This window comes from Cetorhinus maximus, chromosome 12, assembly GCF_964194155.1.
Source record: "Cetorhinus maximus chromosome 12, sCetMax3.hap1.1, whole genome shotgun sequence".
Lineage (NCBI taxonomy): Eukaryota > Metazoa > Chordata > Chondrichthyes > Lamniformes > Cetorhinidae > Cetorhinus > Cetorhinus maximus.
Window position 1 is genome coordinate 53,619,131 of NC_135890.1, and position 20,597 is coordinate 53,639,727.

General features: G+C 44.1%; 1 protein-coding gene across 4 annotated transcripts in view; it reads right to left on the reverse strand.

The window, feature by feature from the left end:
• LOC144687452 (ATP-binding cassette sub-family C member 9-like) overlaps positions 1–20,597 on the reverse strand; it is a 216,029-nt gene that overhangs the window by 104,693 nt on the left and 90,739 nt on the right. For all 4 annotated transcript variants that reach the window (XM_078553609.1, XM_078553607.1, XM_078553610.1 and 1 more), the window contains exons 14-15: positions 10,983–11,091; positions 2,114–2,224 (exon numbers count right to left, since the gene is read on the reverse strand). In XM_078553609.1, coding sequence (XP_078409735.1) covers positions 2,114–2,224; positions 10,983–11,091 — 220 coding nt within the window. The remainder of the gene's footprint in view (positions 1–2,113; positions 2,225–10,982; positions 11,092–20,597) is intronic.

Genomic DNA, 20,597 nt, shown 5'->3' on the forward strand with positions numbered 1-20,597 from the left:
ACCTTAAGGTTGGCGGGTAGGCCAGGAGCCCTGGTGGGCTTCAGAAAAAGCATGAAACTTATCCATGGGATGAGGTTTCATGTAGGTTTTTAAAAATTTAATAAAAGTTTAATTAAAAGTGATGGACATGTCCCAACTCATGTGACAGTGTCACACGAGGGAACATGTCAGGGAAATTTAGTTTTTCTATATTTCACATTTTTGAATTTGGCGCCGATCTCCCTGTGGCAGCACTTAGCCTCAGGGAGATGAGTGTGCTCCTTCATGTGCATGCGCAAAAGAGCACACTCTCAGCTTAGGGAATCCCCCCCCCCCCGCCTGCACAGGGAGCGCGTAGTGCTTCCTGGCGGATGTCACAATGGGCGGGCCTTAATTGGCCCACCCATGTTAAATGTCGGCGTGCCCCCGATTGGGGGTGCCGATCGGAGGTGTTCCCGCTCCTGAACTCCTCCTCCCCCCCCACCCCCCCAACGGGGGGAAAATTCTTCCCATGGTCTTTAATTTTGCTAATAAGTCTATCACATAATACTTTGTCAAATAGCTGTTGAAATGCTATATACACAGCATCAACCACACAACCCTCTTCATTACTTCAAAGAACATGATCAAGTTCGTCAAACATGATTTTCCCTTAGCAAATCTGTGCTGACTTTCATTTATAAGCCTATACTTTTCTGAGTGGCAATTAATTTTGATCCGGATTATTGTCTCTAAGAGTTTCCCCACCTTCATGTTAAGCGGATTGCCCTGTAGCTACTAGGCTTACCCTTCTCTTTTTTTCTGAACACTGGTATAGTATTTATGATCCTCTATTTCATTGGTATCACCCTCATAAATTCGAGTTGGAAGATTATGGCCATAGCCTCTGTAATTTCAACCCTTACTTCCCTCACTAACCTAGGATGCATTCTATCTGGACTGGGTGACTTTTCCATTTTGAGTACTGCAAACCTTTTAAGTACCTTCTTTTTATCTATGTTTATTCAATCCAATTTCGCTACTACCTCCTCTTTGCTGCTACATTGGTAGCATCCTCTTCTCTAGTGAAGACAGATGCAGTGTTCAATTTAATGCGTCAGCCATGCCCCCTGCCTCTATAAGAAGACTTCCTTTATGATCTCTGGTCAGCCCGACTCTTCTTTTGACTACTTTTTTACTACTTATGTACTTATAAAAGATATTTGAATTTCCTGTTACGTTAGCTGTTGATTTTTCTCAAACTCCTTTTTGTGCCTCTTATTCCTTTCTTTAGATCTGTGCTTTCCATCTTCCTTAAACGTACTCATTGTTTTTGTGCTAGTTTAGCACCATAGGGATCAGCAATGAATTTTTTGAGGCCCAATGTCCCCAAGGCTGGTTCACAGAAATAATTTACATATTGGAATATTTTTTTTTTTAAACAGACAAGACCAAGAAAGTCCCAGGTTTAACTCTGGGCCTTAGTGCTAAGTTAGGAGAGCTCAGTCAGAGTGACACTGAAGTTTTACAATTAGTCTCAGTGCCTGGCATCTTGGAGAAAAGTTGGTGGTGATCCCATTCCAAGATATGATCGAGTAACTTTTATATGTGTGTGTGTGTGTGTGTGTGTGTGTATATACGTATACATACATTTCTTTGTGTTTGTGCATTTAAATTAAGACAAAATAAATGGCATGCTTCACTCAATTTAAGCACCATCTTTGTAATTGGTGCCTACAGTGATGGCAAATAGCTTGCCCGATACAGACAGCAGTCCAGGATAAGGATGGATGGTGTAAGTATATGGGACTACAAATGGAAAGTCAGGGCTTCCTCATTGTCATTTGATCTGGGGAAGATTGCCTTCATCTTGATACAGAAGCCTTTTAAAATATTTGCCAGTTAACATCCAATGAAATGTTTTTCTTTGTTTGAATTATAATTTTATTGAAGTGATTAAAAGCAGGAAATGAATACTCTTACACAATCTGACTTCTGCACTGACTGTGGGAAAGGCCAGTTCCACCTCATTTATGCTTCCCAAGTCATGTGTAGTGAGTGCTCTTTCCCTTTTGTTCCCATGTGCAGAGAAAGACAGAGATTAGTCGCATGAGAACCACAGCTGTACAGTAGGAAACAATTACAAGTTATTGACCTTGACTGTCACATCTTCTGTCTCCCTGGACCGAATGAATCTCCTCAGTGGCTGTTCAAAACCTTCCAGCTGGTCCTTCAGGGGCTGCCTCCTGTTGAAGGCCTTAGTGTGCTGTATTGTAAATTTAAAAAAATACATTTTATTACAATTATGCCGAATCAAAGCTAATTTAATTCATGTCTTGATTGGACTTCATCCTGGAGTTCTGACTGTAACACTGAGTTCTTGCTTATTATCTCCTTCCTGTTCTCCATTTACAACCAGGACACATCTATCCTAACCTTTGCCATGCCTATGTAACCTGAGTTTCCCTGTGTCCATTTGTATGAATATTTTGCTTCCATTTCAAGCCTATTATTTCTATCTCTGCTATTAACCCTTCTGGAGTTTTTCTCTTCAGTCCCCTCCACTTCCTGTAACCCAGTCATGTGGACTTCTCCCCTCTCAGGTACAGAACCCTGCATCATCCCCTCCCCCTGCCCCTGCAAGGTCTATTCCTGTACCTTCCAACACCCCTGGTTCAGTAGGCTTGACTCCCCCTTGGATAAGCCCATAACTTTCCTCTGTGCCTCTCTCATCAAAGGCGTCCATATCCGTAAAACCCCAACAGTCCCTTCCCAATCTCTTGCCACCCTCCCCACCCAGCATACCCATTTCAGGCTAATCTCGGTAACCTCCTTCCCCTCCTACCACTGAATGCATGGGCTCTGGCAGCTGATCAATCATCACCCCCATGTCTGCATCTCCCTCCAAAATTCTTGTGAAGAAGCCTTGCCTTCCATGACTCGATGGTGGATGATTGCATTGAAATCATGGCATTGATGGAAACTTGATTCAAGGATGACAACGCCTCAGCCCTTATTGAAACTTCTTGCATCATATACCTTCTACCACCCTGATCAAACCACTATGGCTGCTATCACTAAATTTCATATTCATCTGTCCCCTTATTACTTTGGCATCTTCTTTTCCTTTGAAAACCTCAACTTGTTCCACCCCTTCCTTCTTGCCTTTAACATCCTTGTTCTCTACCACTCACTGAAGTGCAGGGTTCCTCACTAAGACGTCCTCACTCTTCCCTCAGTTCTGCACCAAGATACTGTTCATCTTTGGTGATTTCAACTCATCTAGTCCGCTCTCTTCTGAGTTAGTACAGAAGAAATAAAAGCAGCAGTAGGTTTTCTGGCCTGTCGAGCCTGCTGCACCATTCAATAAGATTATAGAGTCATAAAGCCTTTACAGCACAAAAGGAGGCCACTTGGCCCACCAAACCCATGCTAGTTCTCCGTGGAGAAATCCAGTCAATCTCATTCCCCCACTCTATCCCTATAACTCTGCAAGCTTATCTCCCTCAAGTGCCCATTCAATTTCCTCAGGAAATCATTGATTGTCTCCCCTTCCACTGCCTTCATGGGCAGCGAATTCCAAGACATTACCACTTGCTGCATAAAAAGGTTCTTCCTCACATCCACTTGCATCTCTTGACCAACACCTTAAATCTGTGTCCCCTAATCCTTACACTAGCTACTTTGTATAAACCTGTCATAATCTGATACACCTCTATCAAATCTACGCTCCTCTCCTTTACTCCAAGGAGAACAATTCCAGCTCCTCCAAACTCCCTGGTAGGTAAAATCCCTCATCCCTGGAATCATTTTGGTAAATCTCCTCTACACTCTCTCAAGGACCCTCACTCACTCCACTTTCCCGCCAATTTCCATATTCGTTGATTCCCTTAAATTGCAAAAATTTATCAAACTCAGTCTTGAATATACTCAGCGACTGAACATTTACAGTCCTCAGGATTACAGAATTGCAAAGGTTTACAACCTTCTGAATGAAAATTACTTCTTCTCTTAGTCCTATTTGGTTGATCCCTTATCTTGAGACTATGACCCTTAGTTCTAGACTGTTCAGCCAGGGGGAAAACAACCTCACAGCATCTACACTGTCAAGTCTTCCAAGAATTTTATATGCTTCAGTGAGATCACCTTTCATTCTTCAAGGCTCCAGAGAATATAGGTATATGCTACTCAATCTCTCCTATGACAGCTCTCTCTTTTTAGGAACCAATCTGGTGAACCTTTGATGTATCCCTTCTGAAGCGAATGTATCTTTCCTTAGATAAAGAGACTAAAACTGCACACAATATTCCAGGTATGATCTCTCCAAAGCGCCATATAATTTCAGCAAGACTTCCTTACTTTTGTACTCCAACCCCCTTGTCCTAAAGGCTTACATACCATTTGCCTTTCTAATTGCTTGCTGTGCCTGTATACTAACCTTTTGTGATTTATGTACAAGGACACCCAAATCCCTCTGCCATCAACATTTACCTTCTAAAAATATTTCACTTTTCCATTCTATGAAAGTGGATAATTTCACATTTCCCCACATTATACTCCATCTGTTGCATTTTGGCCTCCTTACCGAATGAAGGATACACTGGTCATAGAGGGAGTGCAACAAAGGTTCACCAGACTGATCTTTGCGATGGTGGGATTATTCTATGAGGAGACGTTGAGGAGACTGGGCCTGTATTCTTAGAGTTTAGAAGAATGAGAAGTGATCTCATTGAGGTGTGCAAAATTCTTACAGGGTTCGACAGGGTGGATGCAGGAAGGGTGTTTCCTCAGGCTGAATGGTAGGAGGCGGTGTGCAGTCTAGATCCAGGGTACACAGTCTCAGAAAAAGAGGAAGGCCATTTAGAACTGAGATGAGGAGGATTTCTTCACTTGGAGATTGGTGAATCTTTGGAATTCTCTGCCCCAGAACTGTGGTGGCTCAGTCGTTGGGTATATTCAAGACAGAGATCAATAGATTTCTAGATATTAAAGATTTAAGGGATAGGGGCATAGTGCAGATAAATGGCGTTGAGCTAGAAGATCAGCCATGATCTAATTAAATGAAGGACCAGGCTTGAGGGGCCAAATGACTTAAGCCTGCTCTTATTTCTTATGTTCTTAACCTGTCTATACCCCTCTGCAACCTCTTTGGATCCTAATCAAAGCTTAGTTTTCCATCTAGCTTTGTATCATCAGCAAGCTTGGATATATTACACTTGTTCCCCTGATGAAAGTCGTTGACATAGATTGTAAATAGCTGAGGCCCAAGCACTGATCCTTGTGGAACTCTGCTAGTTATAGAATCACAGAATTGTTACAACACAGAGGGAAGCCATTCAGCCCATCGTGTCCGCACCAGCTCTCCAAATGAACATTTCACCTAGTGCCATTCTCCTGCTTTCTCCCAGTAACCCTGCAGATTGTTTCCTTTAAAATAATCATCTAATTCCCTCTTGAATGACTCAATTGAATCTGTCTCCAGCACACTCTCAGACGTGCATTCCAAACCCTAACCACTCGCTGTGTGAAAATTTTTTTCTCATATTCGCTTTTGCTTCTTTTACCAATTATCTTAAATCTGTGCCCTCTGGTTATTGATCTTTCCATCAATGGGAACAGTTTCTCCCTATCTACCCTGTTCAGGCCCCTCAAGATTTTGAATACTTCTATGAAATCTCCTCTCAGCCTTCTTTTCTCCAAGAAAAAGAATCCCAACTCCTCCAATCTATCTTCGTAACTGAAGTTTCTCATTCCTGGAATCATTCTCATAAACCTCTTCTGCAATGCTTTCACATCCTTCCTAAAATGCGGTGCTCAGAACTGTACACAGTGCCCCAGCTGAGGTCTAACTAATGGCTTAAAGAAGTTCAACATTACCTCCTTGCTCTTGTACTCTGTGCCCCTATTGATAAAGCCTAGGATACAGTATGCTTCATTAACCACTTTCTCAACCTGTCCTGCCCCCTTTAATGACTTATGCATTTCTACACCCAGGTCCCTCTGCTCCCTCACCCCTTTTAGAGTTGTACTCTTTATTTTATACTGTCCATTCACGTTTTTCCAACCAAAATGTATCGCCTCATTACATTATGCCATCCCAAAAATGACTTATTTATCCCTACCCTCCTTGTTTCCTGTCCATTAACCAATCTTCAAACCACCTTCCCTGAACCTCTCCCTCCATCTCAATTCATCTATCCATTTTCATGACTACACCCTAAACCCTACCATCTCCCATGGATTCTTTATTCCCAGGCCCAACCATCTTCAGTTGCTTCATCAATGACCTTCCCTCTATCCTAAGGTCAGAAGTGGGGATGTTCGCTGAGGATTGCACAATTTTCAGCACCATCCACGACTCCTCAGATACTGACGGAGTCCATGTCCAAATACTGCAAGTTTGAACAACATTCAGGCTTGGGCTAAAAAGTGGCAATTAACATGTGCACCACTCAAGTGCCAGGCAATGACCATCTCTAGCGAGAGAATCCAACCATCGCCCCTTGACATTCAACGGCATTACCATTGCTGAATACCCCACTATCAACTTCCTGGGAGTTACTATTGACCATAAACTGAACTGGACTAGCCATATAAATACTGTGGCCACAAGGGCAGGTCAGAAACTGGGAATTCTGCAGTGAGTAACTTGTCTCCCGACTCCAGAAAGCCTGTCCACCATCAACAAGGCACAAGTCAAGACTGTGGTGAAATATGCTGCACTTGCCTGGATGAGTGCAGCTCCAACAACACTCAAGAAGCTTGACACCATCCAGAATAAAGCAACCTAATTGATTGGCACCCCATCCACCACTTTCAACATTCACTCCCTCCACCACTGGCATACGGGGGCAGCCGTCTGTACCATCAACAAGGCAACAAGGTGCACAGCAGCAACTCAGCAAGGCTCCTACCTTCCAGCCCTGAAAATTCTACCACCAAGAAGGACAAGGCAGCAGATGCATGGGAACACCACCAGCTGCAAGTTTCCCTTCAAGCCACAACTGCTCCATCCTGACTTGGAACTACACTGTCGTTCCTTCACTGTTGCTGGGTCAAAATCATGGAACTCTCTTCCTAACAGTACTGTGGGTGCACCTACATCATATGGGCTGCAGCGGTTCAAGAAGGTGGCTCACCACCACCTTCTCAAGGGCAATCAGGGATGGGCAATAAATGCTGGCCTAGACAGTGGCACTCGCATCCCATGAACAAATAAATAAATAACAACCCATTGTCTCAGTCACAAACAAGGCCAACTCTGATCACTTCCTTGTATCTTTTGCTGCTCCTATCTTTCCTTCCCCTTTGAGTCCCTCTTCCTTCTGCCACTAGTAAAAACTCTCTCCCAAGTCACTTACAATGGAACTTTCACCTTGCAACCATCTGGCCTTTGATCTCTTTGTGAATTGCCTCCATTCAGTTTGCAAGTATGGCCAGGAGCTTCTAGTCACCGTTCATTTTAATTCTCCACTCCACTTCCACTTTGGCCTCTCTGTCCTCGGCCCCCTACACGCTTCCAATGAAACTTAATGGAAGCTCATCTTGCAATTAGGCATTTTACAACATTCTAGGTTCAACAATGAGGTCAACAAATTTAGATTGTAACCATTGTTTCCATTTTTTCCGGACAGCCGTGGCTGATAATGGTTATACTATTGCCATTGACACCTCCTCCAGACCTTTCTTCTGTTTCTTTACTTGTCCCATTACCATGCTCTTTTGCATTGCACCATCATCCCTTTTAACCTTTAATTACAACTGTTTTCCAACCTCCCACAGACTTGCCTTTAGTTATTTCGTCTTTGTAACACTTCTGACAACTAGTTACAATGTTTTAGGATTCCATCTTCCTTTGCCTCTCTCCGGGCTGTTTAATTTAGACTAAAATATTAACAAGATATTGCTGAAAAAAAAGACATGCTGTTAAAATTTTTCATCAAGCAGCCGTCAAGACGGATGCAGAAGTGCCAAATTTCAAAGGGAGCAATAATTTTACTGCGCAAGAAAACAATGCTGTATGGTTGGCAAATCAACTCTGATTGGTTGAGGTGTTGCCATGGCGAATTCACCAGGCAACTATTGACCCTCATGCCTTTGTTTGATTCAAAAAAGGGTGCAATGCCTGGCCATGTTCCTTTTGCTTGCAGAGGACATGTCCCTCTGCATGAATATATGTAGCTTCTAGCATGTGTAAGTGAGCCACACTGCAGTTCCAACTTTTTTGAATTAAACAGAAGTGTCGGGGACAATAGTTCCCTGGTATATTCTCCATGGCAACACCTTGACCAATCAGAGTTGCCTTGCAAACCAATCAACACCCTTTTCTCATGCAATATAAGTTGTTGACCCCTTAGAAGGTTGGCTTTCTTGCGTCTGTCCTGCTGAGTACAAGATAAAAAGAACTTTGACACCACGTCTCTTTTCTCAGCAATACTCACGTTCTGTATGACCAACCGACCATCAACAAAGATATGATGTAATTATTTTGTACGGTTTTGAATTTCACAGCTTGCAAGCCTTCACTCCTTGTTTTCGTACTGTCTTTTGCCACGATGTTAACTTTGCCCACCCACCGTAATTTTATTGCACATGTTTTGGTGGCAGATAAAGAGCAAATAGGTCCCCATTTTAACTAAAAATTGCCAATGTCCTGCAAGTACCAAATGCAACCTGGTGACAACTAGACCAAAGCCATTGAAGGTCCAGAAATTAAATATTTTAAATAGGATGTAGAATTTATGACAGCAGCTTCTGGATTTCCATGTCATTCTGTGCAGTGCGGACTTCAGAAATTTTCATCTGTTTCAGCAGAATAAAGACAGCAAATTTTGACAGTTTCATCATCATTACCATCACAACATCCTTCTAATACCCTTCTTGTGGCCGGATCTGAATGCAGTACTCCAGATGGCATCTAACCCGAGTTCTGTACTGCTGTAACATGAATCCCCCTCCCCATTCAATTCCAGACACCCCGGAGATGAAGGCTAACATTTAATTAGCTTCTTTTCTTAACTTATTTTTGCACCTGTCAATTTTCTGTACATAAGCCCTTAAATCTCTCTGTTCCTTCACATTTCCTAGTTTCTCACCATTTGGAAAATGCTCTGGACTTTCTTATGTCCAAAGTGGATGACCTCCCACTTGCCAGATTGAAGTCCATCTGCCACTGTTTTTCCCACTCACTTAACCTATCAGTGTCCCTTTACAACTTCCTGCTCCCACCTATATGACCTATTTTACCACCTAACATAGTGACAGAAAATTTGGATATAAAATTCTCTATTCCTAAGTCATTTATAAATATAGTGAAAATCTGAGGCTCCAGTACAGATCCCTAGGGGACTCTATTAGTCAAATCCCATCAATATAAGTACCTACCCATTAACTGTACTCTCAGTGTCCTACCAGCTAACTAATTCCCTACCCTTATCAAAAGGTTGCTACCAATTCCATGGGCTTCTATTTTTCTGAACAATGTATTGGAAATTAAGTTTATAATAAAATCATACACCAGTTGGTTGCTACCTAACAACGAAATACAACATCCAAAGATGATTGTCAAACAGCATGCCAGATTGTTGATAAGTCACATAAACAGCATTTGGATGACCTTACTGTTTCAAGTTTAATGAAAAATGAATTTATAGCTTCATGGTTTGTCATTTTTCAACATTAGGTCAATATTTCATGCACTATAAGGCCACCTAACGCTGTAGCAGGGCTCAACAGGGACTAGAAGGCCTTCTGATAATTAATCAGTGGGATAAGATTTATGGTTAACTTTGAGAACCTGTATTTGAAACTGTGTTACAACTTTGAAGTTTATAAGGTTACGATGTTTTGGGACTGCAGCTTTAAATTTTGGGTAATTGAAGGGGTGTCATGTGGCCTGTTTTGAAGTCTGCTTGACACTAAGCCTGGGTGGTTTGATTTTTAGAGATCAAAGGAAGGTTTAGATTGTTTCACTGAGGAAATCCAAGGTATTTACACTTGCAGATGATGGCAGCAGTCTCTGAGTTAACAATAAGTAGACTCTGGGTCCCCCAAAGTCCCAGAAAGGTGTTGAAGGTACTGGGGTTGTAAACAGTTGTGTTGTAAACTGTCCATTTATTTCTAAGATGAAAAGAAGTTGGGGTCAAGAATAGCTTATTAGCCATTCTCTCTGGATTCAAGGTTAATGTGTTTCCCATTGCCATGTGGAAGAAGGCAGAAGTCGTCATTTTGAGATCAGGTTACAGGTTTCTCTACAAATCAATGAACATCGCAGACAGTTTCTGTGAGATCAGAGAGAAAAGATTGCTTGGCTTTGAGAGCTACCATAGCCAGATGCAGGAGGGAAATGGTCTCTAGACAAAGAGACACATCCTGCTGCCATCTAAGGATTTGGCAGATATGACCTGGTAGGGCCAGGGGGGAGAAGAATCATCACAACAGACTTTGCTGTTGGTGGCGGATTTAAGAAACTCTCTGTAAACAGAGGAAAGAGTCTGGAGACGGTCACTCGGCAAAACAGAGATACAGGCACCTATTGGAAGCTGGGAGCAACTGTGGACCGTTTGCTATAATGTAATTCCATGGGGAGTGTGATGTGTGATTAGTAAAATGGAGGTGATTTCCCCTCGGTAGTTTAAAGTATAAGTTGCCTGCAGAAAGAAAATAATGTTTAGTCAATGGCGTTTTTTTGTTGTTTGTTACAGTAAAAGTTCAATTTTTTAAAAAAATTTATTGGTTGCTAAGGATATTGTAACAACTGCACCTAATAAGTCTATTTTACTGTAGTTTTAGAGCCATGCCCATGACTTTTAAACAATACAAAGGGAACTTTAATGTTAAGCAATTTATGCAATGTTATCTTGGCTTTATTTGGCGCTGGATAATTTGCAATTTTTCTTTTAAAATGATGCAGTTTAGTTAACATTGGTCACATCAGTATTGTATATCTGTATCTGTTGACATTTGCTTCTGGGAAAATATTTATCTATTCTTTGGCACAGTGCAACCATGGTTTTATTACTTACAACTCCTGAATGTTTTTTGCATGTCTCTAAATTCAATGACGTCTCACCACCCCGAAATCCATCATCTGAAATCTCATCGCTTGTCAGGAACTCTTTCAACTTTTGCTGGCTGGTGGAAGATTTGACAAAAATAATAGTTTCAGCATTACCCAGGAAGGCCAACAGATCATTCCCACAGATTCTGACATCAGTTTAAAATGAACAAAGCAGCTTCAGACTAACCTACTCTATCTATAGTGCATGCACAAAGTCAGTAGAAGGCTTTGCACCAACACAGAGCTTGTGAGGTCTAGAAAACCCATAGGCCAGTAATCCCAGCACAAACTCCAGACCATATTCTTCAGGGATCCCCACCACCAACCCCTGCAAAATTTCTGGGGTCAGGAGGAGGTTATCTGATCTGCCTACATGTTGGTACATCAATGACACCCACTGTACAAAACAAAATCAGAAAGTTCTGTCTAAGTCCTCAAGTAAGGGTGAAGTGTTACATCTGTGTTGCAAACAAGCATTGGTAACAGTCACAGTTTGGGTTTCCAAGTAGTCTCCACACCCACTACGGGGTCTGATTAGGACAATGAGGAGCAATTATATAAACTGGCTGTGTTCTCACTGGATAGAGAGATAATTGAGAGGTGATATGATTGCTGTTCTTAGGAGTACAAAGGGACTAGATAATGGTGACCATGACAAGCTTTTCACGAGGTGCTTGAGGCAAAAGGCAGCAGACAGCAAACAGCAAAATCTCAGCAGTAACTCCTGGCTCCTTCCAGCTTCAACAGCACCCAGCACACAACCACAGCAGCAGCAACAAGCCACACCTGTGTCCAATCAGGAATAGGTAACTATTTTGAGTCAAAACCAATAAACTAAATGAACAAAATCAGGGACAAATTAAAAAGCAGCCGCTTAAAGGGAAACTGCAAAAACAAAGACAAACTTTAAAGGAAACTTATGAACATCAAACCAAAATGTGATTAAGAGGGTCAATAAAACACACCAGCGCCCATGGTGCTCACCGAGCACAGAAGGCCTCAAAGGTCCCAGCGGACACTGCATGCTCTCTCTCCAGGGACATCCGGCCATGAATGTAACAGTGGAAGAGGGGCAGACAGTCAGGCCGGACAACCCCCTTGATCACCCGCTGCCTGGACCTGTTAATTGCCAACTTGGCCAGGCCCAGGAGCAGGTTCACGAGGTGGCCCTCCTCCCTCCCGGCCCCCCTCTACACCATAGATCAGGAGCGTGGGGCTGAAGTGCAAACAAAACAACAGTAAAAGGTTTTTTGAATAACTGAAAAGGGGGTGCAGCCTAAGACACCCTATATAAACATGGTTCACGGACACCACACGGCTGCAAAAGATGCAGGCATCTTGGGAGTCCATGAACCGACACACTCTACAATTGTATGGGACTGCTGCGTGCAACATCCTCCACCCCAGGTCCCCGATGGAAAGTGGGAGGACACCCTCCGTAGAGGGCCCCCCACTGGAGACCTCAGCCGCTGGATGGCAACAAGGCACGCCAAAGCATATCTGGACAAGGGCAAGGACATGAAGGGTGTGCAGCAGCAGCCCATTGAGGAAACCCCTCTGCTAAAGGGCACGGAGGGCATTTCTGCGAGGCGACTCAGGTTGCGGGGCATCAGCTCCAAAGGGAGGGTATGGGGCTTGGGACCAATGCGGAATTCCATCCGAACAGGGGTGCACTTGGATGGAGGACCATGCACACCTGCGCACCTGTTCCACCTCGAGTCCCAGTATGATGTCGGGGCTGAGCACGACCATCCTAAGGTCTTGCATGGCATTGGCCACGAGCCAGATATCCGCCGACACATGTTGCGCCAACTCCTGGGGAATCACCCAGCCTGTCCCGGCTTTATTTGCCAGTTTTGCTGCTGCCCAGGGAACACTAGAAGCATGCAAGATTTTACTGCTGGTGTTTCTGCCAGGGCTGCAGGGGCCTGCAGCCTTGGAGGAGTGAGAGAGAGAGAGAGAAAAAGTGACAAGCTTTTCACCTGAACCTGAACAGTAGAACCTGAAGGTAAATTGAAAACTGACCCACTTAAGGCACTGTGTGGGCCAAATAATCTTGGAAAGTTAAGCTAATGGCACACTAAATTAATGTGTAATTGGCCAGCAAGCGCAGGGGAAGAAGAGATGTGCTGTGAGATGCAAATTTCCAGAACTTGCCACTCCATTTACACACTCCAACATTTGCCTCACACAAATAGCACCTCAACTTTGGCCTCCCGCTATTTTTAAGAACGTGCTGGATTTACACATCAATTGTACATTAAACTCACCATGGAAAGTTAGGGGTCATATTTAACAGTGTAAGTATTCTTTTAACAATGTGATAATTGTTAATGCAATGCCAATCAACCTCTCTAGTCCTGAAAGGGAAGAATTTAAACTATTGTGGCAAATTCTTCTTTGACGTTTTAAAAAGCTAAAATTTCACATTCTATATTTTTTTCCTACTTTTCCTTTCTGTGTCTTTTGTGGGGAGGGGGGAGGAGGAGGAGGGGGGGAGGAGGAGGAGGCGGGGGGAGAAGGGGAGGGGTGGAGGAGGAGGAGGAGGGGGGAGGAGGAGGAGGAGGAGGAGGGGGAGGGGGGAGGGAGTAGGGGGAGGGAGTGGGGGGAGAGGGGGGAGGGGGGAGGGTGTGGGGAGGGACTGGGGGGGAGAGGGAGGGAGAGGGGTGGAGTGGGGGGAGGGGGGAGTGGGGGGAGGGGGGGAAGAGGGAAGAGGGGAGAGGAGAGGGAGGGGATGGAGAGGGAGGGGAGGGGATGGGGAGGGGGGAGGAGATGGGGAGGGGGGGAGGGGATGGGGAGGGGAGGAGGGGATGGGGAGGGGGGGAGGGGATGGGGAGGGGGGAGGGGATGGGGAGGGGGGAGGGGATGGGGATGGGGGGAGGGGATGGGGAGGGGGGAGGGGATGGGGAGGGGGAGGGGACGGGGAGGGGGAGGGGAAGGGGGAGGGGGAAGGGGGAGGGGAGAAGGGAAGGGGGAGGGGAAGGGGGGAGGGGGAGGGGACGGGGAGGGGGAGGGGAAGGGGGAGGGGGAAGGGGAAGGGGAGGGGGGAAGTGGGAGGGGGAGGGGGGAAGTGGGAGGGGGAGGGGGGAAGTGGGAGGGGGAGGGGGGAAGGGAAGGGGAAGGGGAGGGGGGAGGGGGAAGGGGGGGGAGCGGAAGGGGGGAAGGGGAAGGTGGGGGGGGAAGGGGAAGGTGGGGGGGGAAGGGGAAGGTGGGGGGGGGAGGGGAAGGTGGGGGGGGGGAAGGGGAAGGTGGGGGGGGGAAGGGGAAGGTCGGGGGGGAAGGGGAAGGTGGAGGTGAGAGGTGGAAGGGCAAGGGGAGGGAGGCTGGTGGTAAGGCAGCCCAGCGGCTGCTGCACCTTAAGGGTTGGAGGTGGGGCCTGCAGTCAGAAGGGGGCTTCTGATGCAGGCACCTCCTCCCGCCCCCCCCGCCCCCGCCCCCGCCCAAGACCGAAGCCCTTTCTTTTTGGGGCTTCCCCCACACCAGGTAAATCCCCTTGCCAGTTTAAAAATTAAGGCTGGGCAGGAAACTGCCGTGAAGTGGCCAATAATTGGTCACTTAAGGGCCTCAACTGGGACAAGGGCAGGTGTCCAGTCTGAGGCCTTGCCCACTCCAACGTCAAATGGGTGCGAGGTTGGGTTGGACAGGAGCCCAGAGGGAATCCCGTTGCTTCGATCTTACGCTCTCTCCATGCCTAAAAACCCACCGGTGGGGGAAGCGTGAAATTCACGCCTCTATGTTTTTCTATATCTGATTTGACTCTAATCCATCTTTCCACTCTGCCTTTCCTGTTCCTTTCCCAGTCCTTCCATCTCATCGGTTGATGAGAGAAACTGTTGGTTCTACTGTTCACGGAGGTCCCAGACGCCCTATTGTCCTTGCTGCACTGTCAGAAAGTTATGGAACAAACTATGTTTGAGCTGAAGAGTGCAGTAAATATCCTAATGGCTCCTGCTCTAAAGTGCTCCACTCTAGCAGGACGTGGCTCCTTATATGAATGCGGGAAAGCCTCTGCAGATCCCCCAGTCATGCCCAAATAAAAATCCCTGTTGGGACCCAACAACATCATTCCAAACCTGATAACAGCAAAAAGCTGAAATTCCATTGTTTTCTCAGGTAGCTGAGTTGGCATCTAGATGTTACCAAAGTGGTGGGAAGCAGAATCTACAATTGCTGTTAAGCCAGAAATGAATAACAGAAAATTAAAAGGCCATGGAAGAAGATCAGTGGAACTAAGTGCATAGCTCTTTCAAAGAGCCATTGCAGTAATGGGCCATTTTCTGTTCATTGATTAAGTTCTATGACCTACTTCAGAAAACTATACCTCAAGTATATCCATTGAAAGGTGTTCTTTCATCTTTCTTCATTCTAACTTTCCTTTCTTATTGTCCATTTCTAACAGTAATAATTCCTGCTCTTGATCATAGCCTATCCTACACAGGGCTGAGACGGCAGCTTATCTTTCTACCAAGTTGCCCACATGCACTTTGTCTATCCCTCCTAAGGGTTAAAAAACTGCAGCTCAGAATTGTGGAGCAAGTTACCAGACAAGGATGTTAAAGGAGGCACAATAAATAGTTTCAAGGGACGTTTTGGGAGGGAGAAGCGATTGATGGATACAGTGAGAAGATGGTTACACAAGGTTGATTTATTTTTTAAAAAGACCAAGTTTTTGTTGGGTATAACGACCTCATCCTTTCATTAAATATTCATATGTTCCTATGTTTTAGAAAAGTTGCCTAGGTAACTAACGTTGGCCTTAGAGCAGAGGATTGCAATTAGACAACGCACAAATTTATAAGTTTTTATTGCTGCTCATTAGGCTAAAAACTTGGAAGGGACATGGATTCAAATTCTTTGGCATTCTCACAATTCTAGCTTTCAGTCAAAAAGATTTTAAGTAAGCTCTTCAGTTTGAGTGTAAAATAAAACTAGAATGGGTACATTTTCCCAGCCAGAAATGACTCAGGCAATTCAATGTTTTAAATGAGTATTTAGAAATTTTAGAAATTATTATGTCTGGGAAAAGGGCATGGGATGGATGAGTGAAGGCAAGAAATCATGCAGACTGCAAAGAAGAACAGGGAAAAGGGCGAGATACATTTGCATGGTTGGGACAGGTTTTTTTCCCTAGGTTTTTCCAGTCTTCTTTATCCCTGAAGAGTGAAGACTCAAGTCCTGGCTAATACTGAACTCACTACAGTACTACCCAGGATATATGCCATCTTGTGTAGATCCCTTCAACACGCTGAAGATGATGATCATATAACAAATGGGGAAACTTGAGGATTTGAGGTTGCTATTTTCAGCAGAACCTGATCCTGCCCTCACCTGATACCTATACACTTTCTAGAAGAGTCACTCCACAGCATTCAGGAACAAGAACTCGGTAGATTGATTTTTCCCATTCTATCCCAGTAACATTAAGGCCAGTTACTCCATCTTTGTTGTTGTTTCAAGTGTAATCAGGTAATTCAATATAGATAAGGGATCAAAGGTAACATTTTCTTCATTTGTGTGGTTCAATAAAAACCATTCAGTTTATTCACCTACTAAGTCACGGAGGAGCTCCATATTTTGAGATAACATTCTGACATGTTACTAACTGTGGCTGAGTGGGTATCAATCTCATTTCTAAGTTAGAAAGCTGTGGTTTCAAGTCCCGCCAAAGGGACACACAAAATGTAGGCTCACATTCCATTGCTGGTCTGCACTGTCAGAGGTGTTGTGTTTCAGATAAGCTATTTAATCAACAGCTTCTCAGGGGAACCTAAAAGATCCTGTGGCACCATTTCGAAGAAGAGTTGGGGAGTTCTCTTGGTGTCCAGGCCAATTTTATTCCTCAACCAATATCACTAAAACAGATTGAGCCAAATCTTCCAATCTCCGGATCATCGGAGACTGGACCTATGACTGAAGACAGGTGGCGGGACCCTGTGGAAGTCCTGATGCATGGACCTACGTGGGAATTGCCCAGGAAGTTTAAACTTCTGATGAGTAATTCGCCTGCTTCCCGGGACTATCCGCTAATGTCTCTGACTTTGAGTTAGAGTCAGAGGCTTCAGACAGTTCTGTGGTATTTACCACCCGGGAAAAGTTAGATAGATTAAAACTTAGCCGAAAATTTAGGTAACTTCACAGCTGACCTGCCCAATCAGCACCCCCACTGAACCCCTGACTACGCCCTTGACCCGCCCCACTACGCCCCCAACCCAGCCACACCCCAACTACCCCATGACCCGACCACTCAACTCCCCCCAGACCACCTGACTACCCCCCAACCCGACTATCCCTCCTATAAGAACCCAACTAACCCCCAGACAATCCGAATACCCCCGACCCAACCATCCCCTCTACAGTACCCAATTACCTCCCAACTAGACTACCCCCAACTTGAATACTCATTCACCTACCTACCACCTCACCCACCTACTCGTCCCACCTACCTACCCACCTCACTCCCTCACCCACCTTCCCACTTACCTACCTCACCAACCTCACCCACCTACCCATTCAATCACTTACCCACTCACCCATTCACAGACTGGGCCTTTAAATTTATCATACGCAGCTAGTCCTGTAAAAAGGGGGCCTGTCCTATCATCCCCTAACTCTGCCCTGCTCCAATGGAGTTCTCCAAGGGATGCTGCGCTGTGCACTTCTTTGACAGCTGGGATCAGAAGATCTCAAAAGAAATGCACAGCAGTGTTGGGTCGGGAGAATCTTCGGGTGCAGTGGCAATCCTTGGTACTAGGAAGATTCAGGCCTTTATCTCATTGTTCTTTATGGGATCTTGCTGTGTGCAAATTGGCTGCTGACATTTCCCACAACAGTGCCCACACCTCAAAGTATTTGTCCTGCTGTTAAGCATTTTGGGATGTCCTGAGATTGTGAAAGGGGTTACAGAAATGCAAGACATTTTATTTAACCATTTGTTGCTGGATTTTAGAGGTGACCTTGTCAAATTGTGTCAATTGATCTTGTTGATTTTGTGTTTAAATAGTTTGTTTAAAGAAAAAAATCACATGACCCAACTACAGGACTGAACTCCTGAAACCATCGTGTAAATAGCTTCTTGTCCAGACAAGACTGTCAGAATACATTAAAGATCGACCCTGCAAGAATCTGTGGTCAATTCAAAGCAATTGAATGGACAGCGACTAGGGAAAATTCAAAGACACAAGTTTTTTTTAATTAAAGAAAAGCATATGGGCAAAAATACAGCTAACCAACTTTACTTACTTGAGAAAATCCAAGGAATACAGTTGATTATTGAAATAACTTCAGTGTTTGAAACACTCTATGACAAATTCATGTTTTGTTCTTTAGCATAGTACTGAAAGCGATCTATATAAAATGTTACTAACAGTGTTTCAGCTTAAAGCTCTTTGCTTGCTCATCCTGCCGTCACCTGGCTCAATATTGTTCAGGCTGACATTTAATTTGGAGGCCTCTGGGAAAAACTACTCTGCTGTGCATTAAATCAGAAAGTAGAACATCTAAACTGAAGGAGACTCGAATTATAACATGGATTTTTTTGTTCTTGAACTTTTTATGAGCATCAAAGTGTTCTTTCACCCACACGTGTTGTCAGCTAAATTCAGAAATGGAATAATGCAGCCCCCTAACCCCACCCTGTGCAGTCTTTTTCCCTCACCAAATTTCTCAATCTGTTTGCCATATCCCTGTCAAAGTCAAACCCTCTATTTAAATAAAATTTCAACCTCTTGCCAACAAACTGCTTCAAAACATGTCAAATAAAAATCTGCTGTACAGGAGTATACCACAGCTTTTTTTAAAAATTCATTTATGGGATGTGGGTGTCCCTGGCTAGGCCAGCATTTATTCCCCATCCCTAATTGCCCTTGAAAAGGTGATAGTGAGCTGCCTTCTTGAACCGCTGCAGTCAATTTAGCCAAGCATGTAAATGTTCTCTGTCCCAATTATCTTCTTCAAAACAGGGAAATATTGAGAAACTTCTGGCTGCTCAAGCATGTACAGGCACTGTGTGATATATATTTAATGATCAAAGCAAGAAACTTAAAGAGCTTATGAGGAATCATGTGGCTTGAGAAGAATTTGAACAGTTTCTGTGCACTTGTTGGGATGTCAGAGCTCTAAGAATCCATTTGCAAACTTCGCCTTTTCAGTATCAGTTCTACAAAGTGCACGACACGGTACACAATGGCCCAAATCTTCCGAGCGGTGGCAATGATCGCTGGATTGCCCTGCACTCAAATTCCCCTGACTCGTTGCTGCTGCACATTTCTACCAGGGCCTTCTGAGGCTGGCTTCCACAGGAATGTGCAGTGCAGTGTCCCTTGGGGAACTCCATCGGAGTGGAGCAGATTGGGGGAAGGTAGGATACGCCGCCTTTTTATGACACTAGCTGATGTATGATAAGTTTAAATGTCCAGTTTGAATGTTAGTTGAATGCATGAAGGAGTGAATGAGTGAATGGGTGAGTGAATGTGTGATTGAATGAGTGAGTGAATGGATGAGTGTCAAGAAAACAAGAAATTGTAATATTTTTCATCTGCTAATATCCCTGTCATTTTTCTTATGTACTGGAAGACAGGTGGCTGGGGTAATTGGAGTAAGATCCAGAGTTATTGCATGAGTCTAAAACCAACAGTAAGGAGTGGTTTTGATATGTTAATGAACCAAGAGGAACTTCAATCAGTTTTACATAAAGCAATAACAGCAGTGTTTTTGAATTGAGTTGTTTTAGTTCAAAGAGGGTATATGCAGTTTGTAAAAGGTGTAGGTAAGGTAAAGATAGGGTAAGTTTGTTTTTTAAAACATCTAAGTGCTAGGGTAACGAAATGAGTTTAATCAATTCTAGGAAGAAAGCATTTCTGAAAAGATTGGTTGAGACAATAGAGAGATCAGCATTTAAGGAAATACTGATGCCTTGGTGAGGGTAGCTGGTCAAATCTCCCAGGAGACAGCAGGGTAGCTGGGCAGAACTCCCAGAAGACAATGTGAACAAGGCGAGACCTGAAGACCCAGTTGCTGTCAGCCTCAGAGGACACCCCAAGAAATGAAGGCACTGTTTGGTAAAAATTACTGGAATTCTATAGATGTTAAAATCTATCAGGATAGTTGCTGAACAGAAAAGGGGAAGATTAGCTCTGAGGATAGTTAAGTTAAGGTCTTGTGAAACTGTTTTAAAGTACTGTTTACCATGTGAAGCCATTCTTGTGTTTAAGTATTTTTTTTGTTTTATTCTTTTAATAAAAGTTTATTATAAAATTATCACAAGTAGTCAGGGACGTCATTTCCTGATTTCAGAGCTTCTCCTCATATTATACAAATCACAAAAACCATTTTGGCAGATGTTTCAAATTTCCCTCTGGGATTTGGGCAGCTCAACATCTACCATGAGCTGTGCCATAACAACATTTGGGGCTCTTTGCAGGATATTAAAAGAATAATTCCTTGATTGGCTTGGAATTGGTGAATTCAAAGATAACGAGTGTGAGGAATATACTGAACCAGGAGTGGTATTGTGAGATTTTAAAGTGGGAGACTGCAGTATGGCTTTGGTGGTTACTAAGACTTGTCTGGGAGTTGAAGCTAT